General features: G+C 38.4%; 1 protein-coding gene across 2 annotated transcripts in view; it reads left to right on the top strand.

The window, feature by feature from the left end:
• Positions 1-27,135, top strand: part of USP10 (ubiquitin specific peptidase 10) — a 45,175-nt gene that overhangs the window by 14,585 nt on the left and 3,455 nt on the right. For both annotated transcript variants that reach the window (XR_014854473.1, XM_085071438.1), the window contains exons 2-11: positions 4,536-4,604; positions 7,532-7,577; positions 12,136-13,161; positions 18,456-18,547; positions 20,079-20,188; positions 20,631-20,686; positions 21,868-21,971; positions 22,711-22,810; positions 23,667-23,847; positions 26,270-26,435. Coding sequence is in view for 1 of the 2 variants with exons in the window: in XM_085071438.1 (XP_084927564.1) it covers positions 4,536-4,604; positions 7,532-7,577; positions 12,136-13,161; positions 18,456-18,547; positions 20,079-20,188; positions 20,631-20,686; positions 21,868-21,971; positions 22,711-22,810; positions 23,667-23,847; positions 26,270-26,435 (1,950 nt within the window). In the remaining variant the exon portion in view is untranslated. The remainder of the gene's footprint in view (positions 1-4,535; positions 4,605-7,531; positions 7,578-12,135; positions 13,162-18,455; positions 18,548-20,078; positions 20,189-20,630; positions 20,687-21,867; positions 21,972-22,710; positions 22,811-23,666; positions 23,848-26,269; positions 26,436-27,135) is intronic.

The raw sequence follows: 27,135 nt of genomic DNA, 5'->3' as shown, positions 1-27,135 counted from the left end.
AGAGAAATTAAACCTGAAGTACTGGAATACCCATGTCACCAGCAGCTTCATGAGAAAAGAACCATTTTAGAACTGCATAAAGTGTTGAATTTTGCAGTTTTTTCTTTAATTAATGTGCTGGTTGTTGTTAATGTCAGTATCTGAAAGGAACAATTTTAAGTATATAATTTTTAAGGTTAATTCAAGCATTGTTAGTTTTATTTTCATCCTTGGTCTCAGATGTGACATCTGCAAGAAGACATTCACATTTGAAAACTCCCAGAAGCTCAGAACTTGTGTATGTTGAAACAGTGTTTAAAAACCAGGGTGGAAAGCAGACCTTGTGAATAATTATCTCTTTAAAGTGATTGGTTATGGAACTTCCATATGGAAGATACCGGATGGAAAATACATAAATACTTGATTGTGCAGTGTAAACAAAACATTTTATTATGTTGGTGTATGTTTACTCACATTAGTTAAATCATGTGAATTTCAGCATGTTTATTAACATATTGTGCATCTCTGGTAAATGGTCAAACTGGGTTACAGTTGGGAATTGCAAAATGGAATAGATCCATCAGTGTGTTTGGTGATGTTTTCCATCCCAAAGGAGCAGTTTGGTAGCACTGAGGAGGAGGTGGAAAGGTAGCAGAGGTAGAGCTGTGCTGTGCTGTGCATCCCCCTTTCCAAGAATTCCACAACGCCTCATTCTTTCCACACCTCCTGCCTCCCCCCAGAGGAGGCTATTATTTTCCATCTGGTTTTTTATACAGTTTCGAGTGGAAGGTCACTGCGATTTGTTCGATACAGTTCTGATACTGCTTGGAAGTGTGACAGAAATCAGAATCCCCAGGCTGAGGTGTCTGAAGGGACCCTTGAGCAGCCTCAGTGCAGGGTCAGTGATGGCCCTGCAGAGTTAAATAACCCAGGGAGGAGAGCGTGAAATACGTGCTCCTAAAAAAGTGAGAGGATTCCTTCCCAGGAGCCAGGACAGACAGCTTTTATATGGGCTGTGGAGAGGGTTTGAGAAGGAGAGGGAGGTCAGATGGGACTGAATTAAGCCTCTTAGGGATTAGGTATCTTTAAAAGTAAGTCTGGGGATATCGTTAATTCATAAATTTTCAGAACTTTCTCCCAGTATTCTGTTTCGATTTTCTTCCAAATTCAATCTTGGTGTGAGAGTGGATCTCCTGAGCTTTATTTGTGCTCTCCTGTGAGTGAACGCTGACACCACTGACTGCTGTTTAACATGCTTTTCAAGCAGCTGCATTTTTATCTGGGGCTATAAATCAAAATCAATTTTTGAAATCATCAATTGAATGCTAAACAGTATTGGAAAAAGCTTGATTTTTTTTTTTTTAAATTCTGTCTTAAAAGTAAGTTTGTGGAGAGCTATTAATTAAAGTTCCAACTTTTCATGGGTCATATTTTTTAATATTTTGTTGCCAGATAGACCCGAATTTGTGTATTCTTGATGGGAGCAGGCCTGGCTTTGCTGGCTGGGCCAGGTGAGCTCTGTGCTCACGTGCAAAGCCCGACCTTCACTCAGAGAGCTGTGCAGTTGCTGCTGCAGGTGAAAGGCTGTTCTGCCTGGCACAGCAGTGATGGTGCAGGGCAAGCAGCTTATCTCGAGCCCAGCACAATCTCTCACCTGCTCCAGGGCTGACCCTGAGCTGTCTGTGGCTGACTCCCACTTTTCCTTGGAGCTTTGTGAAGTCTCTCATCCCTGATTGGAACCTTGAAGTAGTGTGACGTCCAGGATCAGAGACTGAGACAGCAAAGGGCAGGTTAGCTGGGCATTTAAAGGCATCAATTGGATGGAGTTGTAATGGGTGTGTGCTTCTTGAAAATACTAAAATTGGAACTGAAATCATCTGGAACGGGTTTGGCAAAGCTTTAACACGTGCTGATGTATCTCTGCCATGTGTTAAAATGTTATTTATAGAGTGGGGGTAAATTAATGCTGATCGTGAGTAGCTTGGTAAGTTGTGTACATAATTTAATTACATGGGTGATGTTCCAAGTATTAGATTTTATTTGTCAGTTTGGAAAAAAAGGCAACTTGGAGAATTTTGAGGTTAGGTGGAGTCATTTCAAGGGTACAAGCTAGGACCCCAAAAGCTCTTGCTGATAATGAGGTTATTTCTTGCAAGGGTGTGTTGCTTTTATCAAATGCTAGAGTGCTCTTCCTTAAAATTTTTTATTACTTGGCATTTCAGGTGCAGGAAAATCTAAATTAGAATCAGTGGTTCAGGGTAAGTACTGCAGCAATGCTGATGCTGTTTTAGAGTTAAAACAAGTATTTTCTTGCACAGATGACATGTAGAGTGCCAGGTACACAGATTCCTTGGGATGAATGGGTGGATGGATGTACAGCAGGCAGGGAGTTACAGTGTTTTTCAAATTGCTTAAAATACATTGGCTTTACCCCCTTCTGAATACTTTTTTTGGTAGGAGTTGTTATACTTGCCAAGGGATGTGATATCACAGTTCTTTTTCACTTCAGTGCTTAGTTGTGTCTCGAAAAGGGTAGAAAATTCTGTCCAGCTTGCAGGAATTATTTCTGGAGAGATGAGGCTGGCTGGAAGCAGAGGAGGTTGGTTAAACTGGGCAGGTTTAGTGTCATCAGTCCTGTGGCCTTAGGTTTATTTTGAAACAGTGTTTTTCTCAGTTATTATGCAAGGATCTTTTAACTGGTAACTTAAAGCATGTGTAAAGCATTGGTAAATAAAAAGAAGTCAGATCAAATTCTGTTTATTTCAAGCCCAAATGGGATGGGTTTTTGAGGTTTAGTCTGACTAGGACTAGTGTTTGGGTTAGATGTTGTTAAATGTTTAAAGTCCTTTTTAAATGATGCAGAAAGAGTTGCATAGAATTTCTCTGTATGAATTCACCATTAAAACAGTTCATTAAGATAGGATTAATATTCACTTTGTTAAATTTTTGTCTTGTGTTTCCTCATTTAAAAAAGAAGCACTTTCTTTTGTCAGGAAGAAATACCAGCCCTGTGAAACCTTGCTTTAAAATGTTGGTAAATGAAATGACTGTATTACATTATTACATGAAGGAATTAGGGTTGGATTTATATTACTTTTAGTAGACTACACTTGAGATTATTGTTTTGTTCTGTTGCGTGACAGCATCAAAAATACCTCCTAAAACATAATTCAGTGACGAGTCAGCAAGTGATTTTCTTAGGTTTGTTTTAAATTCTAGTTCATATGTTGCTGAATAAAAATGCCTTGGTTTTACTGAGAGCATAAACCAAACCCGAGTCCTGTGCCAAGGACTGTGAAGCCACTCGGGTGCAATTTAGGGATCTGTTGGGTTTGGGTGTTGGACTCTCTCACTTGGTGGGCAGCAGTTGGCTGTGGGAAGAGTTTTTGAAGCATTAAATGTTTAACTGTTCTTCACCCTTTGAGTCACAGATGTTCCAGTTTGTTTTGACTGTTGGAACTGTTTGTAGTCTAAACCAGATTACATTAGTATTTTTTTTTAAAGCCCCGAAGGCCATTAAAATGGGCACACTCTGCCACACGTAGAAGTGATGTGTGTATAAATCACTTTTTGTGTAAGGAAACTATGGTTTGTAATTGCTGTGGAATTTGGCTTTCGGTTAAGCTTTGAAATTTATGAATGTAGATGGCTGTGAGTCGTGTAAACAGCAAGTTTCATTGGAATAAACCACCTAAAGCCTGAAAAAAAATCCTGCGATTGAAATACTGTGTGTGCAGTTGGTGGCAACAGCCTGCGCTTCAGGAGGAGATGATTTCCCAGATTTTAGGAATTCTTTTCCCTGGCTCAACTCCCACTCTGGTTTGTTGTGTCTCGATACAGCCAAGCTAAGGATTTACCGTGAGCAAGATTTGACACTGCTGAAAGAGCTTTTCTGGTGGGAGGATGGAGGAGAGCAAAAATCGTCCCGAATGACCCTGGGAGAGCACGGAGATAAATGGGAGTGGGGGCTGTAATGTACTGGCCAAACTGACTTGTGTTTATCCACAGCATTTCTGAGTAGTGGCTCTTAAAGTCAGTATCCTTCCACATGCCCAGAGTGCTGTTTTTCAGTCCTCTTTGTCTGTTTTATCAATTTACTGAGCCTCTTGTTCAACTTTCTGTCCTCCTATCTCTGTCCTGAATGTTTGGGTGCTTTTCATTCAATCACAGCTGGGGTTGGAGTTTTATTGAAACTTCTAGGTGCTGTGAAATGACCTTTTTACTGGCAATCTTCTGTAAATTAATTATAAACCCTCATTTTAGTGTAATTTTCTTTGTGGTCTTGTTAGGTACTTTTTGTCAGAGAATATTTAGGTGGAAAATATGTGAAAAGCTGCGGGAAGATAATATTGGGGAAAGATGTTTCATCTTAGGTTTGTTGTGGAGAGTTTCAGGCACAGGGATAATGAAATAGGTGATTTTTGTGTATTTTGTGTTTCTGACTCAAAATCACAGTTTTTTTTAAATTCTAGTATCTTAATGGATTTTAATATTAATTTATTATTGTATTGCATATAAATAGTTCTTTAACAAAGATCCTTCTCTTTTATTTTTAGTATATTTTTGGGGAGTTCAGCCCTGATGAATTTAATCAGTTCTTTGTGACTCCACGATGCTCTGTTGAGGTAAGATCTACTTTAAACTTCTTTTAGACATTACATTTGAAAATGCCATTTCCTTATGCGAATTCAAAATACAACAATACAAATACTTCTTTATCATTGCTGAATTTACATACTGAAGATACTGATCAGTAGTCTTTCCATGTATATAGATAACTAAGTCAATTTTTAGACATAAATTAATGATTCCACCTTCTGCTTGTCATCTTTTGGAGGTGGAGTAGCTGACAATAGTGCTAGGATGTTGACAATGAGTTTTCCAGCCCTATAACTCAGCTTTGGTGACTTTTTTTAAAGGGTGGATGCTGAGAAGTGTCCCAGCACAGTCCTTGGTTGTAAGTGGGCTCCAAAGTCTTGGGAGCCTTTTGAAGCACAGGGATTCTTAATATTTTTGGCCAGGTGGAGCACTGCTAACCCTCAGAGCTGTGCTCCCAAGGAATGCTGTGTGTGAGGTCTGAGAAGTGCATCAATAATGAACTAATCAGAGTGACAGAGAGAACCATAGGGTGGAAACAGTTGTCTTTGTGTGTTTGAGTTCATTACATACATAGCATTGTGGGCTCTTATTCTCTGTACTTCTTGGTAGAGAATGATGAAACCATTTTCCTTTGTAGGGAAGAGTGTTATCCCATTGTCCTAATCTCCAGACTTGAAAAATAATTTTCCTCTGGGTCAATTTCCATGTATTTCTTTCCTCCAGACATTTCCATTTAAACATTTCAGTCATGCTTCCATCCTGCCCACTCAACATAAAGGAAACAAACACTCAAGCTGTAGATGGGGAAATCCTTTTGTCACACTTCACAAACCATTGTTAATGTGACTTAGTTTCCTGTAGCTTAATTTTCCAAGGATAATTAGTGTAATAAGCTGCTGAACAATGAAAGGGCACAAAGGGAATGGGGTGGAGTGGGGAGTGAGGGAAGTTCAGAAAGGAAAAAGCATTTCTGCTCTTTTTGGGGGAGAGCTGTGTCTCTGGTTTGTGGGAAGCAGTGCAGAAGAGATCTTTAGGTAATACCTGTTGTGATGATCTTGCTGTTTTCCCACCATAAATGCAGTCACAGCAGTGGGACAGTTTCATCCCATGTAGTGTCGCCTGAAGTGTCCCCTCATCAGCTGTTCCAACACTCACCTTGGGGAAGATGAATATGTCATATCTTGACTTCTGTAAAACTGTTCTCAAAGTATGAACCTACAGCATCACAACCAGTGTGACTTCATTTTCTGTCTCAGTGTACCACTTACTGGTTAGCTGTCAAAATAAAGAGCTGTTGAACGATGTTCCTTAAGTTTGTCCTTGATCTGGTTCAGTTCGATGTTTTAATTACCTGGATGATGAAATAAAAAAGATGCTTATTAGTCTTACACTAATTGGTGTAAAAAATTGGTCTGAAAAAGACAGGGTGAAATTCAAGAAGGACAAGACAGAGATGATAATGCTGCAGTGGTGTTTGACACACATCCTGCTGGGGACAGTCCCTGCATGTACTGGTGGCCCTCTGAGGTCCCTTAACCACAGACCAAAAGGGGTTTAGGCAAGGGAATAGTTTTAAAGCTAAAGGTTGTCTAGAATGTCCCTTTCACATGTGACATTTGTGACACATGTGCTGTCAGGTACCTGTTGGCTTAGGTGGTTCAGATGACCCAGTTGTGTGGAGCAAGTCAGCTTTGCAAAGGTGCTGTAGATATTCAGATATATAGGGGACCAAGAGGGTGGCTACTTTTTAAAAAATCTTTGTATTTTCTGAAGGTCTTTGATTTGGATAAAACCAAAAATTGCAAGGTTTATAGTAAACTGTTTGTTATAGACATTTAGAGTAATTTTTATAGCTCTAACTAAAATTATATTGAACTTGTGTTCAAAATTAATATGGATAGTACATTCTGGAGCTTGACCCACTGGTTGTCATTTTTTACTTGAAAAGATGATATATTAAGATGTATTGAGGTTCATAAATGGATTTACAGCATGTGTTCTTTTTAGATACTTTTGCAATAGAATTTTAGGAATATTTTTTTTTTCTGTTTCTGATGTACTGTTGTCTGCAGTGCATTAAGAAGGCAATATATAAGTATCTGTAGCTTTAGAGAACCGAAAACCTCAATATAGAAATCCTTAATTGGTCACACCATTAGAATTACTATTTAGAATAGCATTGTAAAGCTGCACTGTGCCCTCAGTGTTCTATCTCCCACTGCAGAACCAGTTCCACATTCTCCAGGGAGCTGCTGGAATGCAGTGTAGCAATGGCTGCCAGTTCATGCAGGCACAGGAGGAGCTTTCAGCTGCTGAGGAGGTTTAGGGGCAGGTGAGGGGGGTTAGAAATTGCCCACCTGTGGTTACACCATGGCAAGGGTTCTGTCAAGCCCTGAGTCCATAAAATGATGCCACTGTTTACACGAGATCTATTTACAAACTCTGTGCTGTGGTTACATTATGCTCAGGCTGATCAGTGTGTTCAAGGATCCACCTTAGCTGGAACATTTAGGGCCACGCTGGAGCAGGTTGAGAATCAAAAGTTCTAGGTGTGATTGTTGGCTGTGCAAAAGTTGGTTTCATCCTTTCACAGTTTGGTCTGTCTTCAGTTTTTGTCTAAAAAGACGATATGTTCCTAATCCTAAAATCGGGGTGAGTTGATGAAGAAAGATCCTGATGCTGGGAGGTGAATTGCTTGAGAGGTTGGTGAGCCTTTAGTGTGTAACCAAGATAATCTTTATCTTTCAGTACTTGTGGTAATCTGCAAGGACGCCTGAAGCTGCAGTGTGGGATGTGATAAATATAGAAGCATGAGTTCAAGGCATCCTCTCCGAAAATCAAATCTCAATTATGATGTTATTTTTAAAGGATTCGGATGTTTCAAATGAAACTGATATCGAATGTTCGTAGATTTGCTTTGCCTTTAAATAAGTTTCATTTCTTTTTTGTACAGCTCCCCCCATACAATGAAACAGTTTCATGTGGTATTAAATCCACAGGTAAGTTTCATGATGGTAAGAAATCAAGATTTTTTTTTTTTAAACTTCAAGGTTGTTTCCTGAGATTTACTGTAACCTCTCTTGAAATATAATTGGTAAAACTTTGCTCAGCAGCTACATAGGCATGTATTAGGCAGGTTTTTTTTTTTTAAACTCCTGTATTGAATGGCATCTGTGAGAGGTTTTCAAAATCCTGCATTGAACTTCAGCTAATTAAAGTGGACATCTCCTTGATTGTGCTACCACACAATCTTGCTGAAACACTGTAGGATGTGGCTGTGAAAATGAGGGGGCCTGAGAGCCATAGCATGAGTATTTTCTAACAGTTTCAACAAGACTGCTCTGCAAGCAGTGCTCTGTTCTGTGCTCCCTTTGACTCCTGTTCCTGCCTGGCTTGGCTGTTTTTCTGGAGAATCCTGGTTTGGTTTTTTTAATCACTTGATGAAAGTGTGACTTGATGTAAAAATACATTACAGAGTTCCCCTTTTTAAAGCTGTAACACTCACAGGTCTCCTCTGCCTCAACCCATCCCTCTTACAGCCTGGCTTTACTTCAGAGTTCCAAGAAGCAGACAGCTAGGTAGGAGCTTCCCTGGGATCCTCACTGTGTAGTTTAACCAAACTTCCACAGTATTTTGAGCAGCAGGTAAATTAGTTTTTGGTTTCTTCCCTGAACCAGAGGAGAGCAAGGAATCTGAGACTTACCCAGATTTATGTGAAAATAACTCCAGATCTCTTTAGAAAATCATGCAAGTATCTGACTGAACATTTCTCAAAAGTACTCAAAAGAGCCCCAAACTACACATTAATGTTTAATCTTGATCATTATGGTTAGAGACTTTGGCCTTTCATTTAAAGACAAACCAGATAGGCAGTCAGAAAGGACCACAGGTCCCATTTGAAAGCAGATCAGCAACACTTCTGATAGTTCAGGGGTTTTATTTAGTACAGGACCAGTTTTAGGAGCCTGAGTAGTTTCAAGTAGGAGTTAGAAAGGTTCTTTAAAAAGACCATATGGTGTGAATTGTCTGTTGGTGACAGGGGCATCCAGTCATATATTGCTTTGTCTAACTGGATTTAAGTTTTGTTCTTTCAGACTGAGATTTTAATGTTCACAAGCCATACAGAAAGATGGTTTGTACAAATGTCTTTCAGATCATTCCTAGACCTTGAGAGAACCCCTCCCAGCCCTGAGATTAGGTAATGACAGCAAATTAGGTTTTGCTTGAAAAATGTCTTTAACAAGCTTGCACTGTACTGTGCATGCACATTATCACTGTGATGGCTGCATAGGAAGCTGTGCAAACTAAACTGGAATGCTTGGTTATGCAGAATATTTGTATTTCTATATGATGGCACACATGTACCATGTTACCATTCCCCATAGTCTTAATTTTTTCTGTACTTATCTTCAGTGTTTAACTTCATTACAGAATTAGAATATCTGTTAATACCTACTAGGAGTAATCAAATCATGGCTTAAGCTCTAATATGCAGCACTCTGTTCACACTAATTAGTACTGTGCGTTCACAGATTTTTGGGGTTGTACACAGACTGTCCTTGGAGCATCTGTTGGTGCTTGTTTCAATATGTGTGCCATGTTGTTCATGGCAGAGAGATCTGTTTCAGTCCTTTCAGAAACAGAGCTGTGAACTAGATTGAAACAAAGATGCCCTGAAGCAAAGCAGAAAGTCAAAACAAATAAGAAAAAAAATTACCTCTTATTTTTCTCAAATGAACTCGAGAGTCTTACAGCAAATGAGCTTCTGCCAGTTATCCATAGACTAACTATACATTAGCTACTGGTATTTATTATTCTAATCCTGCTGTAAGGTGTAAAGATTGATTGCTCAGCTGTAATTTCCTAATTTGTGTCTGAAATGCTCCAATATCAGTTATGCTCTGGGCAAGGTTTCAGCCTACGATGTTCATTGTGCTGTAACTGTAAGGGATGTGTTCTGTTTTCTGCTCCCCACTAGCCCAGAGTGGGCTCTTGTGATTGCTCAGTGTACAATAAGCTGATAAATTCACCAAAACTAGGAAAAAAGGCTCCCTTGCATTATGGTTTTTGCCAGGTTAGCTTTGGGTCACAAAAGTGCTGGGAGATTGGGGAGAGAGGAGCAGGAAAGGGGTACAGAGGTGACATCTTTTAGTTTGGGCTCTGATAGACTTAACTCACTCATGAAGGAAAACCACTTTGTTTATTTTGAAGTGATTATTATTTTTAACCTGGATTTTGTAGTAGTCCTGGATTATTTGATCTGAAATGTGCCCAATAATTCATTTGTATCAAGGCTGGAGGAATATTGGGTGTTACCAATTGTTGCCTGTGCTTCTGCTGTTTCAACAAAGGGCAGAAGGAACCAGCCCTTGGCTCATGCTTGAGCTGAGGAGTCACTCCATAAACAGCTGAACTGATGAGGAATGGTTGTGATGTGGATTTATACCCCTTAAACCCCCCAAAGCTTTGCATTTGCCAGCGAAGGAAGCAGTGGCTGTTTGGAGCTGTGTGTGCACAGCCAGCTCAGGCTCTGGGGCACTGAGAGCCCCTGGAGCAGGAGGTGCTGCCTGACATCTCCCAGCCCTTCCCTCTCCAGTGCATATCAGGCACAGCTTGCCCCTCTCTGTCTCCAGGCTGCTGGTTTTTGCAAAGGAAGTGTCAGCCCTCTCTTCTGGTTGGTGATGTCTCGTCAGTGATTGCAGAAGTGGTTGGTGAATGGCAGATAGACAGGGTGTTAGAAATGCTTTCTCACAGGGAGAGGGGGAAAAAAATTAGAAATTTGAAATTCAGTCTCTTGTTAAGGCGATTTAGAAAAACCAGATGTGTGTGGAGTTTTTCCCTTTTTTATTTTTAACAAGTCTCTTTTAGTCTGATTGGCAGCAAGATTGAAATTGATACGTGACGTGTTTGATTCTCATTTAGTCAGGTTAATAGATCAAAGCAGAATAGCAATTACCATCTTTATAATTTGCTCATTAAATCATAATATGTTGGTAGTGCATGGGTAAGTCAGACCTCAGCACACTCTGAATGTTTGTTACTCTTCATGTGATATTCAAAAATACAGATTCTTGTTTCTTTCACATTTTTTCAGGCTAAAATGTTTGTTAGCAGACTTTTCTAGAAAATGTCCAGGGAGTTGCAAAACTGTTATGTTGACAGTCAGATATCAAAATGTTCTCCACTAGAATCTGTCTTCCCATCGGATTATTTCCTTAAGTGTGTGAATAACTTTTTTTCTGGGAACTGTTGGTTGTTTTTTGTTGTGTTTAAAAAAATTCCACCTCATTTTTAGTGAGTCAGTGGTGTACTTGAACTATGCATTTGTTGACATGTCATACATCATGTGAGTTGCACAAAATCTTAAAAGTTGAGTTCTGTATCCACTTCTATTCCTTTGGAATTAATATCTATTGTTGTTTGGTTCTGTAGTAAGTCTTAAAAATTGGAAATGTGAGTTTCAGCCCCCATCGTTGAGAAAACACAAAATATTAAGATGTAATGTCTTTAAAACAGTAACATACGTATCATAAAGACCTACAGAGTTTTAAAATGTCACCTTTAACATTCCTGAAACTGTTCCATTAATTTTATATCTTTACTTGATGGTTACAGAAATAGTTGTAGCTAATAAAAGTATTCAGTCTTACCAGTTAGCACACGTACATTATAACAATAAATAAATTCCATGAAATTGCAGGACTTGGTGACTGAAAATATGGTATGATACTGCTGCCTCCCATGAGAATATTTCTTAGTGCTTCTCTAGTTCCAGGGTAAATAAATAAATCAATAAAACAAAAAAGCCTGTTCATATTTTTTGAGTACAACTCATATGTACAAGTTGAATGCTGATTTATGTTGAGGAGTATCTGTTGTATTTCATGTCATGACATCCTGGAGTCATATATACCATACTCCCACATAGTAATAAATTAAATTGTGATAAAATTAAATAAGTTATCAATGAGCCTCATGGTTCAAAACCTTCAATTGCAGTGAAGTTAAATGAAAATTAATGAAAATATGTTTTGGTTGTTCAGGATTGTGATAAATCTTTGATTATGATAAATCACAACAGGAAGACCAAACTCAGCCCCTCAAAAACCCAACTTCACATGTGGAAAAGTTAAACGAGGCAAAGGCTTAGATTTTGCAATTGTCAGTGGAAAAGACTGGCTTTAGAAAAAGTGTGGAGTTAACTATTGCACCATATTTTATAGGCAATTATCCAGTAATTAATTTAATGCAGATTATTTCTGTAGACATTGGACTTTAATAGTTTCTTTTAAGAGGTGAATTTAATAGGGATTATGTGCAGGAGCTGTGAAGTGATTTGGAAGTTGCATAACTGGTTAATAAAACCTGAATCATGCTGTTATCTTTAAGAAAATGATCTTTTGAAAGTCTTCAGGACTGAGAATGAGAATTACTTTTGTTTGGGAGAATGTAGATTGTTTTCTGAGTTGCAGGAAAATAGGAAGGTTTTTTTCCTTGCTTTTGTACCTTTTTGATTCAATGCGATTCTCTAACTGAAATTTGCTTTTTCTCATCCAGGGGAAGAGTATCAGAGAATTGAATTTGGTGTTAATGAAGTTATCGAGACTCAGTCATCTGTCCTAAATAACACCAACTACAGTATTTCAAGTACTCTGAATCCTCAGGCTCCAGAATTCATTCTCAGCTGTGCACCTGCTCAGAAAAGCCCAGATGATGCTCTCAGCGACACCAACTACAACTCCATTGACTGCCAGTTCAGTGACCCCAGCCTGGCTCTGGACAGCGGCTCCAACGCCGAAAACGACGCCTTGGCCGGAGGCCTCGGGCAGAGGGAGCGGAAAAAGAAGAAAAAAAGACCCCCCGGATACTACAGTTACCTGGAAGATGTCCCCGACGGCGTGGCTGCCCCAGAGGCGTTGGTGAACGGCCACGCCACGGCCGCGGGGCTCAACAGCCTGGGCACGGAGGACACGGAGCTGGCAGGAGACCTCCCCTCGCTGGCCACGCCAAGGACTTGCAGCAGCCCCGCCAGCTCCGTGGACTTCCTGGCCGGAGCTGCGTGTGCCGAGGCCAGCCCTGGCGCCGCAGCCCCCGGCAGGACTGCCGGGCAGCCCGAGGTATGCCGCCTTGCTCATTCTGAACAGTTTTGCCTCCCCTCGGAGGCCGTCAGAGATAGCCCCCTAAGGACAGCTGTTGTACAGTCTTATGCTGGTACTGATACTACTGAAACTCTGGGCGTTACTAATGGACAAACACTTGAATCCTCTGGTGAGGACACAGCTGCCAATGGGGTAGAATTGCACACTGTGGAAAGCACTGACTCAGACCAAGCTAAGCCTGAGGAAGCTTCACCTACTACTGAGGCAACGGTCCCGCTTGCAGGATCTGTCCCTGTTAATCAGCCTGCAAAATCGTGGGCTAGTCTTTTTCACAATTCCAAGCCCTCTGCTTCCACATCTGTGGTCTATGTTGAGACTAAGTATACCCCTCCTGCCACATCTCCTCTGGTCCCTGAAAAACAGGTTGAAGTCAAAGAGGGACCTGTTCCAGTTTCAGAGGATCCTGTAGCCATAAAGATTGCAGGTATAGTTAATACACACGAGTGGATGTTACACTGGAAGGGTATTAACTCTGCTTGTAAACAGGAGTGTGCAATATTGATAGAGAACATTCCTCTGGTAATGAGACAACTGTTCAAACACTGCATGAAGGATGTCATTGGAATAAGCCAGTTTTGTATCCCCCTGAGTAAACATTCCAGCCAGGCATTGCCTTGTCATTATCCTAGATATGGTCAAACTATTGCTGCTTGTCAAACAACTTGTCAAACAGTCTGTGGCACTGATCTGTGGGTTGAAATAGGCTGTTTGTGTTCAGCTGTGTGCTGTTGTAAAAAGGAGAATATGTTAGAAAGATCTGTTCTGAAAATGGCGTGTTACATTATCCAGTGTTTACAATTTTGTAGTGTATTCTATTACAAGAAGAGTATTACTATATTTATACCAAAGTAGCTGAAATTCCTGGACACTTAACAGCAGCTGAAGTGTAATGTCTACATAGGTCTTGCTTCAAAATTCCAATTCAGGAAATACCATATTTACTATGATGCTGTTTGAGAGGTCTGTCCTTCCAATTTTAGCATTCTCCTTAACCAGTACAAACAGTATTACTTTATCCATAACGAATGCTAGCTATTCCCTGTTCAGGAATAACCCTAAGGAGCTGTCTAGAAGGGACATCAGGAAAGGGAATGGATGCTGTAAAGGCTTTGGCTCTTGGTCCTATCATATTTGTGGTCCTAATGAGAAATGCTAGAAGGTGCAGGAGATTGATTGTGCAGATTCAGCCAGAAAATGTGAAATTCTCCCAGTTGGGTGCATTTCGTGTCATTGACTCATGAGTGTTGGAACCAAAGTAGTTACTTTAAATCTGAAGTGGTCCATGTGTGAGAAGGCTTGTGCAGAATCCTGCTATTTATGCTGTGAGCTAATTTACAAGTACAATGCTGGTTTGAATGTGACAGCTTCAAGTCAGATTGCCACTCTTAACAGAAGCTGACCTGGAGATGATGTTCAGAGTGCCCAGAAGTATGTGCTGCCTCTCCTCCCTCCTTACTCAGCAAAGGTTTCATTACCACAATTGTCTGTTGAGAGAAAAGCTGTCAGAATAATATGTATTTCGGTGTATTTTGCACTTAGGTGTCACAAACACTGTATTAAAACAAAAAATACATAAAAGCAGGTGATTACAGTCTGTATGAACCCATGTGGAGAATGTTGTAGCCTTAAAATCTCAAGGTATCATTTGGTAATGAATTTTAACCTAAAACTATTTTGTGAGAGTCATAAAGCTAGGATTGCTTCCCATAAATGGAAAAGGCTTTTTAACTTGTCCAAGTTGTTCCAGCTCTAAGTTAACTTTCTAGACTTTTACTGTTCCTGTGCTATTTTTTGCCACCAGGTGGGAGCAGAGCTTTTTATTTTGTGTTGAATGTAGTAAAACACAAATGTAACTTTAATGCGGTTTTCTTCTGCACCTTCACTATTTGCTCACTGTTTAGGCAGAGGAGTAATCTGAGTATAGATAAAAAGAATTCATCTGCTCCTTGAAGCTCATTTAGGTAGGAGTTATTACTGCAATTCCTGTAATTCAGATGCTGCTGAGTTTGGTATAAAATGTTTATTGACGTTCTGAATGCAATGTAATCAGTTCTTTGTTCTGTGGAAAAAGGTGTTTTTCTTTATTTTCTGTACATCAGTGTTCTCTGTCCTGTTTGGAAAATAGGTACCTCAGTGCTTTGTTCATCCACCCACACTCAGAAATGTTTTACAAGAGTTTCAGTCCATGATTTCCAGACAGATTTTTTGCTCTGTTCTGTACATATTTAATTTCTAATCTCCTGCCTTGGTGAGCATCTCTGTGTGAGGATATTAGAGGTCTGTGTGTTTGTCAGAGAGAACTGCTGGTGTGTTCCTTGTTTTCCCTGGGGCTGAGTTCACATCCTCCTGTTGGATTTGCTGGGAATTCACCACTTTCAGCTCCTACCAATGGGGATGAATTTTTGACCACAAGTGCCATAGGGTGCTGGACACAGGTAAACTCTACACCTGAAGTATTTTGAGTTAACAAGCAAAATTAACAAACCAAATCAACAAAACAACCCAGTGCTGGAGTGCTGAGTCCTTCTGACAGTTTTTCTTTAGAACAGGTACTCACCACAGTTACTTCTCCAGGGACAAATTGTTGGTTTGTGCCTCAATTTCAGCAGTTATTACAAGGGAGGTTAATGATTCACTGGCACCTTGAAGATAATTTAATGCTGCTTGATTCAATGTGCAGAGATCTGTTGTTTCTTCGGCCTCAAATCTATACAGAAGCTACACAAGATGAGGTGATCGGGACTAGATAATAAACAGAACAGACAAATTTCATGTTAATCTTGATGAGAAACAAATGAATTAATTTTAGCAAGTGTCCAAGATGGACCTGCTGTGCAGGTGCTGCACTGGGTGTTTAGAAAGGACCAGCTGTAGTAATTAAGCACCACAGCCTAATTTAGATGCTGGAACAAACATTTTAATAATTAATATCTAAGGGACAGTAAGGTTATAAATGGTGTTTGTAAAAAAGTAAGACTCTTTAAGGCTTGACTTGCCATATTTCAGTTACTACCTTTTCATGATAATGTGACAATAATGCCTTATGTAATGTTGTGAATAAGCTAAGGAAATAAGTGATTGGAAAATTATCAATTCCCTGAGTACTCTTTTACTGTTCTTGGTCATCTTAGGAAAAATTTCAGTGAGAGAATCTAAACCAATTTTCTGAATCGTTCTCTTGCAGTGTTTTCACTGTGGATGATGGAGGTAACAGTGCCCATAAAATCTGTTTACAGCAGGCAGGATTTCAGATGAATTGAAGAACAGAAACATTTAAGATCTGACTAAATCCGGAATGCTTTTAAATTAGAAGGAAGGGAATCCAATAAATGCAAGTATGGAAGGATACACCAGAACAGAAACCAAATGCAAGTATAATGTGAAGAACTAATGGTAGAAGTATTAGAGAAAAGGATCTGGAAGTTCTAGGGCATGAAGTGTCTTTGGTAAAGCTGAAGAAGACAAAATTGTTTTTTTACCAGTGTGTATTAATACCAATTTACATGAAAAACATGAAAGACAACTAATTCTGCTGTTGCTGTTGAGGACTGGATGCAATGGCAGTCTTTGGGCATTCCTTCAGATGGAAAATTTCATAGTGCAGCAGCAAAAATGGAAGTAGGATTTAAAAACCATGTGGGCAAACATGGAAAATTTGGATTTACTTCATCTTGGATGATATTGTTGGAGTGACCATAGATGTAAATCCAAATATAGAAAACCAATTCATAAAGAAAATGGCAATTTACAGTTCTGCCAAGGCTAGTGAAAGAAAAGAATTAGTTCAGATTGTAAGAAAGGTGTGTCAATGTTACATAGTAGAAGATTTTATCTTATTGTAAAGGTAGGCTTCTCTGTCATTAAACTTTGGATTTGCTTTGATTAGGAAATTACCTTTTTAAATAAAACCAGAGAGATATTTGTAATAACTAAAACCAGTGAGTGAACTTCAGCAAAATGTTTTCTGTTTACCAACAGAAATATCTAAACATGATAAAATGGGTCTAGATGAGTTTTCTGGTTAATGACATGAGCTTTCCAAGTAGTTTTGTAATTTTAAGATTTTCTCATGATTGGAAGTGTGTTTCTCTTCTGCTACTCCTGTAAAAGTTCTTCTGGTTACTGTGTAAATGTTAGCTGTAAGATGGAAATGTGGTATTGAATGTAATGGCTGTACACAAACCCAGGTTTTTGTTAAAAGAAGCAAAACTCGCAGGAGTTGCACTGGAGCCTGTTAACAAAGCAGCTTTGTGACCACAAGAGGATGCTAAAGGTCCTAATATTTTATTTAGCACGATGCAAAAATGGGGAAGAAGAGAGTTAATGTCAAAGGTTACTGATAGACAGGAAAAACAGAAGCTTTTCCCATTGCTTTTATCCTTATTTTCAACAGTCATTAGTTATGTCAACAGAAATATTGTATGTGTGAACACAGTTCAGATGTTGCTGCTCTAATAATACATTCTGAAGTACTTTAGCAGTAATTTAATAACATACTTTAGGCCTCATAGAAAAGAATTTTCTGCATCTGTGCTAGATCTTCCATTTTACATTGCTTTGCTGTCTGCTCTTTCAGGTGGCACACTCTTATTGTAATAGACAACTGAATTAAAAATCTCATGGTTTTTGGCAATTTTATTTGGTTAGAACTGGTGTTACCTGCAGGAAATATCTTCTAGATAGGGAGATAGTTCAGAAGTAGAAGGGTGTGGATTTTGTTTGCCGTTCTGCCACCTCCTCTGCTTCGTTACAGCTTTGTACCTCTGGTTTTGTACCTCTGTCATGTTATTTTATCTGTTTAGTCCTTCTACTGAACAGCTCAAACTCTTTCAGTTTATAGCATATAAGGGCTTTATAGGTCCTCACATTTATTATAAAAAGAAATAGTCCCACTGGTATACAATTGCTATATTTATTTGCAGTTTGTATTTTGTCTTGTATACATTTGTCCTTACTTTGCAAATTTAAAACATACAAGCTCCAATATTTCCTTTAAACAGTTCTTATTTAGATACCTAAATAACAAGTCAGGATTCCTGGAAAAGCTCCCTGTGTTGCTCTTGGTTTCATAACTGGGACAGACTAATGTGCAGTGGTTTCTAAGTTTTGAACTTGGGCCATTGCTGAAGGTTTTGAAAGCAGGCAAGAGAAGGAATTACATTCTGTAGGGCTGTTATCTCGTAGATTTTGGAAGTAAATAAAACAGCCTGTTCTGAAGAGCAGGGTAGCATCTGGCTGTGTGTTTGCAGTGTGATGGTTTTGTTTTATGATAGTTGATGGTCAAACTTCCAAACTGAGACTGCTGTGTTGGCTTCATCTCTCTTCAAAGCAGAAAAATGGGATAAATACTCCATGAAATTGATGGCAAGTGATTCCAGCTAATGGCATTTTATACCTATATATGTATCTATGTAGCTATATAAATAAAAGTAGGTGGTTTTAGGAAAGCAAACATCCAAATCAGTAGGTCTGGTTTTGAAATGACAATGATTAGTTTTGTACCAGCATCTCCTGACCTGAATCCCGGGATGTCTTCGGTGGAAGAAAAAACAGCTGATTTGGAATGTGAGCAGTGGTTAAAGGGAGTGAAAATCATTTGCTGAAGTTTCTGGGAATCTTGTTCATTGATTTGAATTACTGTGTAATGCTGCAGCAGATATTTGTTTGGTGGCCACGAGAGTTTTGCTGATGCTGGATTTACTGTTTCTCATTCTGCAGAAATACTGGAAAATGTAAGACTAATACATAAACCAGTGTCTTTGCAACCCCGAGGGCTGATCAACAAAGGAAACTGGTGCTACATCAATGCTGTATCCTTCCCTGGGAAAAAAATTAATGCTCTTAAGTTAATATTTGTATATTATATCTGTCAGACTTTTTCTGGATTGTTCTGGTAAGTATTTTATAGAAGTGTTTGTCTCCCCCAGATCTCGATCCTGTGGTTAAAATGTTGAAGTGTAGCAGCCAGAAATCCAGGGTTGTTGGATTTGTTTTGGATTGTTGACCCTCATGTGCAGAGCTCCCCTGCAGTCCTGTTGGCAGTTTGCTACCTGTGTCAGAATATTTCACAACTGTAACTTCTGACTGAAAACCTTCTTGTAATTTCTAGCAGTGTTTCCCCATGACTCTGTGCATCCATTTAAGTGGTTATTTCTCTTTTGCATTTGAAAGAACTGTTCTTACTCTTGGGCTTTGTTTTACAGTTGAAGGGGATCATTTGGGTTTGTGCTGAGCAGGTTGTCACTGTTGAAACATCTGTATAAAGCAGCATTTAAATTCATCCTTCTACAACCTTACACATGGAAGATGAGCTTGCTCTTAATGATTTGGAGTTGTATTCCCCTGCAAACATAATTTTTACCCTGAGGAGCAGAAAGCACCCTCCCTCAGTGCTATATTATGATATTAATAAAAATAATTAAATTATCTCCCAAGGCTGACTGTGAGTGACACTTGAGGTACTTTAAGTCTGGTACTGCCAGTGAAAAATATTAATACCAGTTTCAAGATTGATCATGGCAGAGCCTAATAAACTATTTCCAGACCAATAACTGCTTTAAACTAAAGCTTCTATTTTGTATAACCAGTTCTTCACTCATTTGGTTACATGTACTATATACTTCTTAGCTCCCATTTTTTGAATCTTGAAGTTTTACACGGGAATTTGATTCAAATTTTGCACACTGTAAGGATCAAATTAATCTCACTCTTCAGCTGTTGAGATCGATGCCTTTTTTTGTCCTTTCCCTTTCCCTCCAGTCTTATAATACATTTCCTCCATTCAGTTCTCTCACCAGCTAGCACAGACTGTGATGTTTTAAAGTATTGCTCTTCCAGCATGCTCTGGAGTTTTCCAGGTTGCTGCCAGCTCTTTGCACTGCAGAATGTCCCACATCTCAGCAGGTTTTGCTCTGGTTGCAGGGGTGACTCAGCACCTTCAAGTTTCAGCTGGTTTCTTTCACCCTTTTCAGAAAATGTGTTCCAAGTTCTCTGCTGCTAATTTTAAAATGGTTAATTTTATGAAGTCTTTCTTATGAACGTTCTTTTCCACTCCTGCTCCTGGATGACATATTTCCATACCCATTAATTCAGAGTTTTGCCATGATTAAAATGTCAGTGAATCACTGCATGTTACAAGATGCTGGGGTGTTTCTAGTAAAACTTCTGTACATTTTTGGTTAATGTTGTGATGAATCTTCATCCTCTTTTCCAGTCTAATTTTCAGATTGATCTACTTAATAAAAATACAGCTCTGTTTTGCATATAATTTTGCATATAACTCAATATTTGGTTAATACACAAATGCCATTTTCTGCATATTTCCTTAATGCCACTGCATAGACCCTGCAAGCCTTGGTTGCTTGCCCTCCAATGTATCATTTAATGAAGTCCATTCCAATGTATTCCAAATCGCAGAGGCCGTGTACCTCCACACCAATGCTAGACAGTTTGTAAGTAGCTTGGGAAAAAGGAATAAAAGTCTGGGATCTGACTAAACTCGTTCAGAAATACCTAACAAGTTGTTGTTAAAAGTTGATCTGCATCCAGAAGTTTTTTTATGTGTTTTTGGGTGATGCTTTTATAATGAACTTGGTGTTTTGCAAGTGCTTGGCTTGTCAAGGAGGATAATTCTTGTTGTCTTGAGAGTATCAGTTTTATGTGGTGTTCAATATACAAAAATGAACTGAGAGGTGCAAGGACCAGCCCAGCACTTGGGTTTCATTGCCATGATCAGGTTGATTTATACATCTGACCTTTACTTAGATTTTGTGATGACATTCTTTGATTTGATTTTCTTTTGGCAGTCAGAATGACAGCAATCTAATTTTATTGCTTTTTTTCCAAGTCTTAACTTGCTGCTCATGTCCAGTTGTTCCTTCCCTTCTGTTTCAGTGTTCGTTTAATGAATGAGTTCACTAATATGCCTGTACCTCCTAAAGCAAAGCAAGGTGAGTGGGAACAGAGGCATAGAGCATCAAATGATGGGAAGAAGCCTTTGGGGTAAAGATTTGCATTGGGGGAGGTGTTGCACCTTTCATTTTTTTCTTCTGTTTGGTGAACCAAACATACAAGTGCAAAAAGAACAGTTTTTGTTGAAGGTTCACTTAATTGTGAAGATGTCTTCTAAGCACATACCCTTTCTAAGAAAGTCATTCATTACTCCCTGTATTTTCCTCCTCTTCCTTCCTTACATATTTCCAGCTGTTTGTTTATCAGATTGCTCAATTCTGTTCCTTAAATCCTGAGCACTCTGATTTGGAACAAAATGGGGCCATAACAGGTCCCTAAAGCAGTTGGAGATTGCCTGCAGGAATATTATCCTGGCTTCTGATTCCAGTGGGAAAACTTCAGGAGGGTCTGATTCCTGCTAATACATATTTAAGCTCAGTGATGATTATGTAGTGAGGAATACAATATTTTTTTGATGCAAATAAATCGTCTTAGAGGTTTCAGTTGTTCAATCTTTATTTTAATCCGTCTTTTGTATTGCAAACTTGTAGAAACAAGCACATTCCTGAAACTGTTCTTTATGTAACATGATAAGGAAATATCACAAGGAGCTGGTTGTTCCAGTGATTTCCAAACAGTTCAGACATTTCTGTGGTTTCTTTCTGTAAAACAAATCTCACTGGCTTATGCAACTTATTTTACTTGTAGGTCGTTTTATTGAGTAGTTTCCAAGTATAGTTCTGAGGCCTTGATTTGCCATTAGGTGGAACATTCTGTCAGGCTGTTCCTTGGGGTTTTTTTCTGCAGTGAGGAAAAGTGATCAGTTAGAATTGCAAATATACAAAAGGTTTAAGGATGTGTTCTTCAAGTACAAAAGAAATGCAAAAATGTAAATAACACTAGAAGTGTTCTTTTATGATGGCTGTGGATATTCTTGTTAATCTTCTTAGAACTTTTCCTGATTATCTGTAAATTTATGCAGGGTGGAATGTTTTAAAGCAGAGTTTACAGAGAAGGTTGTGACTGATAACATTCCGAGCTCAAGATACCAAAATTAGAATAAAACTTAGTAAAAAAGTGCTGGGCTCCAAATCTAGTGATGTGTGAAGAGATTGTTAAGGTATAATGTAAAAAATCTTTTATTTATTGTTACTTACATTAATTCTCTTTCACCTTGCAGCTTTAGGTGATAAAATAGTGAGAGACATCAGACCAGGAGCTGCCTTTGAACCAACCTACATCTACAGGCTCTTGACGGTTATAAAGTCAAGTCTGTCAGAAAAGGTGAGACTTCAATCCTTGAATTCTGGAATTGCAATGCAGGGCAGTCACAGGCATTAAAAATCTGCAAAGCCAAACCTCAGCTTTGGTGCTCAAATGTCACTAAAATCAGCTCATTGATAGTTCATTGTTAATGAAGCTCGACTGTCTTGGGACCTAAATTATAGGAAAATGTTAATTACAGGTTTGGCAGTTTGATATGTCAGAGTAATGGAAAAATTACTGTTGTAACAGAACATCTCTTTTTATAATGGAGTTACCAATTGATTTACATTTAAGAAATGAGCAGAGGTTCATTTTTATGAGGAATTCAGCTAAGACTGATTGAAGGTCCAAAAGTTTCAAACTACTTGTTCAGTTTTTATTTCAATTTAAAGAAAAGATAATAATTCAAACCATCCTTTGATTTGGCCTTGGCTCGACAGCAACTCTTAACAGTGGTTGTAAAAGAAATGGGGGAAAAAATACAAACTCACATGTTAAAAGGAAATTGTATTGAGAAGAATGCAGAAATTCTTGTAGCCATTGTGGAGCTTACATGTGTATTTAGTGCTTAGGGCAGTTTGGTTTTAACTGGCTAAAAATGAGGTGGTGTAATAAAATCTAAACGTTATTTGACATTACAACTTTAGACTGAATAGCTGCTAAATTAATAGGACAAAGCTGCATGATCAGTGAACTTTCTCTTAAAAGGAAACCATGAAAATGTCATAGAATTAATTGAAAAAAATATTTTGTTCAGGGCAGGCAAGAGGACGCAGAAGAATACTTGGGATTCATCCTCAATGGACTACATGAAGAAATGCTGACCCTCAAGAAACTTCTCTCTCCACATAATGAAAGTTAGTGGATTTTTTTTTTAATAGCAAACAATTGATTTCAAATACTGTTTTTATGTGGTGATTCTTTAAAACAGTAATACTTAGAGTAGATATTGAGATAGGGATAAAATGCCATGTTTTAGAGGACTTGGACATTATCAAATAATATTTTTAAGTGGAAACTTCTAGACCAATGGCTAATTTATATCTAAACAACATACTAAATTATTTGAAAATTCTTACTGACAGAGTTGGAGGAGAATTCACTTCGAAAGAATTATTAGAATTTGTATGCAGAGTAAAATGCTAGTTTAGCATTTTAAAAGGCTTTAGCTTGAGCCCCCTTTACAAATAAAACAGAATACTGCAAGCCTTAGCCAAGTATAGAATTCAGATCACTAGTTATCCAATTTCTCTTCAGTGGGGTAAATTTTTGTTAGGGTATAAAGTCATTCCATATTCTGTTCCTTAGCTGTGTTCAGTTTATAGCTTCCTGACTTTGGCACTTGCAGGGAAAATATTTGCTAAGCCTTGGGTTCCCTGTAAAATACCTCTGCAGAGAAGGAGTTGTATTTAATAATGGCATCATTCTGTTTCCAGAATAACACTTGACTTTCTAATTTTCTACCCCATAAATTTACTACTAAAAATACATCAAAGTTTGCTATTTACATACAGTCATCAGTGAGCTGTCTTCTGTCACGACATGGATGTCTGCAGCTGGGAGCAAACCTGGAATATGCTCATTCTCTTTTATTTACACATTTTATCCTCAGAAAATTATGTTGGGGTTTTTGCCTTTCAATTTCTTTACCTGCCTGGCTGGTTTTTTTTGTTAAAAAACCCCAATTTGTTTTTTTTCCTCCATCACTTGAAGAACTGTCAGTGTCCAACGGTCCTGAGGCTCAGAGTGTTGCCAAGGAAGAGGAGCAGGAGGAGCAGGGGGAAGGCAGTGAGGATGAGTGGGAGCAGGTGGGACCTCGCAACAAATCCTCTGTCACTCGCCAGGCTGACTTTGTCCAGACTCCAATCACTGATATTTTTGGTGGTCACATAAGGTAAAGTACTTTTTCTTACAAGTTCTTGAATTACAGTGTCTGAATCTGTTTAAATGTCTTCAATGACCAGATTGTTCTGAGATCCCAAGCTGTGAATTGCAATTGTAGAAAAGGAGTTTGGAATGTTTATGCTTTAAATAATTGTCTAAGAATTCCCAAGCATTTTAGAGCTACCTAATTTTTGTGACTTCTGAGGTGTCTCATCTCATGTTGTAAATCAGGAGACTAAGAGAGAGTAAGATTTACAAAGAGTTAAATCTTGACAGTCAAACGGTGAAATAAAAAATTTCATTTCATTTTTGCTTATTCAGACCCTTAATGCTTCCCAGAGAAAGCTATGCTTAATAGTAAATAAATGTTAAAGGCAAAAGAAGTCTGGAAAAATGTAAATTGCTACAAGATGTTCCTGGAATGAAAAGAATGTGGGATATTGCTTATATGCAGGTCTGATACCAGACAAAGGCAGAAAGTAGATACTGAAAGAGTGTTTTTTGGAAAGGAAGCCTTGACTTGTTTGGAGAGATGTATAATTTAAAATGAAAGCAAAGTAAACACTTGCTAAAAACATACTGCAAAACAAAACTGCTAGACTTGGAGAATTATTTTTAAATTGGAGACAGACACTTAATTGCTGGTGTTTGACTTTCTGCATTGCCAGATATTCAGTCTAGAAGTGTGAATAATGTGGGCTAGTGCCTTCTGCCTGGGAAATGCTCTGAAATTATTTATTCTTCTGGGGTTTGAGCCAGACAGCTGGTAAATAAAATTATATTTCCCATAGAATTTGGCAGACAGATGTTTGTAGGTATTGATGGAGTCCTGCATCGATGGCTCACTTACCCAAGGTGCTGTTAATACCCCAAGTATATTTATCAGAAATTGCCAGAATTGTTCAGATCTTTCCATTATTATATGGAAAACACTACAGTTTTCTGTAGAAGTCCACAGAAAATGATATAAAGCAAAGGTAAGACTGGAAAAAGGTAAAAATTTGCTCTGAGCAGCAGAACCACAGGATCCAATCCAACATCTGCTGGCACCACATGCACTTTATTTATTCTTCACACCAAGTCACACAACTTAGCACAGAAAAAGCATCCCATGGGATGTTGGAGAGCTTCACCCTCAGGGGGTGGAGATAGGAAGGAGTGAATATAAAACTGCTAGTAGAATTCCACTAAATGAAAGCATCAGAAACTGGAAAAATCCAATGGGAAAAACAGCAAGGAAAAGATGGTTTGAATTGGCATATATTAGCTTGGGAAACTTTAGGCTGTCCTTGGGAGGTTTGAGTCTATTAAATGCCTATTTAGGCATAATTGCTTAAAAAAACCCAACCCCTTAAGTCTTACTTAGCAAGGTGAGGCTTAAGTGGGAAAGTACAAAGTTTTCCTGAAAAAAATTTTAAGGTAGAATTCTTGCAGTGCCCAAGTAATTATTCCTTGAAAATGATGTATTTTCCCACATCTAGTTGATATTTGAACTTACAATAATAAGGGGCATTGTTACAGAAAAAACATAGTCCAGCAAAGGTTTTGCTATCAAATCAACTTCTGCATATCCTGTGAAGAAAATATCCTGAAGAGGTGTTTGAATGTAATTTCTAATAATACATTTTTAAATAAAGGTGGTGCTGTTTTTCACATACCCTCTTTCCTCTAAGGGATATATATCTGCTAAGAAAAAGCTGCAGTGACTTTCTGTTGGTGCTTGAGGGCTTTGCCTGAATTCAAGGGGCTCTTTTGATTAACCTGAACAATAAAATTAATCTGAATGTTAAGATTTTCTACCTGACCTGGAAATATTCCAGCATGGCCACATGGATCAGAGCTGTGTTAATTATAATTCATTCAAACATAATTTATATACAAGGAGAAAATGTGGGCACAGCAAATAATGGGAAGAAAAGGAACTGTCAGTCCTCACTGGAGCATAATTTATATTTCTTGTGGCAAGATTTAGGCAAACTATTTAAAATCACTGTGGAATTGGTCTTAGTGAAGTGACTGAAAAATTTGTGTATTTTTAATGGAGAATCTGGAATCAGTTGTGATTTTTACAGTAGAACACAGATAAGCACTGGCACTTTGCACTAGTGAAGAGCTATTGGAAAACTAAACTAACAAAAAAAGCCAGGAGGTGAAATTCTTTAAAAATGCATTATCAGAATTTTCAGTCTTTTTCTTTACACTTTGGATACTTACCCAATAACTCTGCATAAATAAAACAATTCAAATACAATTCAGAATACTGTTAGTGGATCTTAAAATCATTTAAATTGGGGTGAAGTGATTGTTTCCTATTGTTTAGAGTTAATGTTAACCTTTGTGAGTGTTACTGAAGTAACTCATTCTTCCTTGAAGGTTCTATCTCGTTGAAAATCATGCTTTTATTGCATTTTGATTCCTTTTTTCCTCCCCAGATCTGTTGTTTACCAGCAGAGTTCCAAGGAGTCTGCCACCCTGCAGCTTTTCTTCACCCTGCAGCTGGACATCCAGTCGGACAAGATCCGCACCGTGCAGGATGCCTTGGAAAGCTTGGTGGCAAGGGAGTCTGTGCAGGGATACACCACAAAAACCAAGCAAGAGGTGTGTTCCCTTCACCCCTTTTTTTACAGCCAAGTGGTAAACTTTTAATTTAAAAGGGTTTTCATAGAGCTCTGGCTTTGCAAAGTGTGGTTTGAACACACTTTGACAAAAGGGGTGCAAACCTTTTCAGAGCGTCGTGCAGCAGGGAAATTCCAGCTCTGAAACAAAGCCAGGCCTGTCAATAGCTTGGTTTTAAGGTGATGTCGTAATTTATTGGAGATTTTACTGGGGTATATCCTAAATTACCAGGCTGAACTGTGATATAATACATACTTAAGTGTTAAATGCATAACTTACTGATTCCTGGTGATTGCCAGATGCTGGTAGTAAAGGAGCAGCTCTTTAGAGTAAATTCTTAAAATTTCCTATTTACAAATAATACATAAGAATTGCAATGGAAAAGTACTTCCAAGGAGGAGGAGCATGCCTTTGGCCTGGCCTTTGGTAAATTCAAGTTGAAATAGTTCTTGTATTAAAATTGTAGTAAAAACACTGAACACATTGTGTGTAGAACCTTGGAGAGAGATAATACTTTTCCCCCATGAATTTCTATTCAGCACTTAGTAGGTTCAGAATCAAGAAATATATTGAAAAATAATATGCTCATGGTTACCATAAAGGCATTTTTCTCGGTTAAAAAATGGAGAAAAACCTTAAGTAGTTATTTTGAGAAATATTTTTATGTCTTCATTTCTAGGAA

This window comes from Lichenostomus cassidix, chromosome 11 (genome assembly GCF_008360975.1).
Source record: "Lichenostomus cassidix isolate B80296 chromosome 11, HeHo_3.0, whole genome shotgun sequence".
NCBI lineage: Eukaryota > Metazoa > Chordata > Aves > Passeriformes > Meliphagidae > Lichenostomus > Lichenostomus cassidix.
This window is presented reverse-complemented; position numbering and strand designations above follow the sequence as displayed.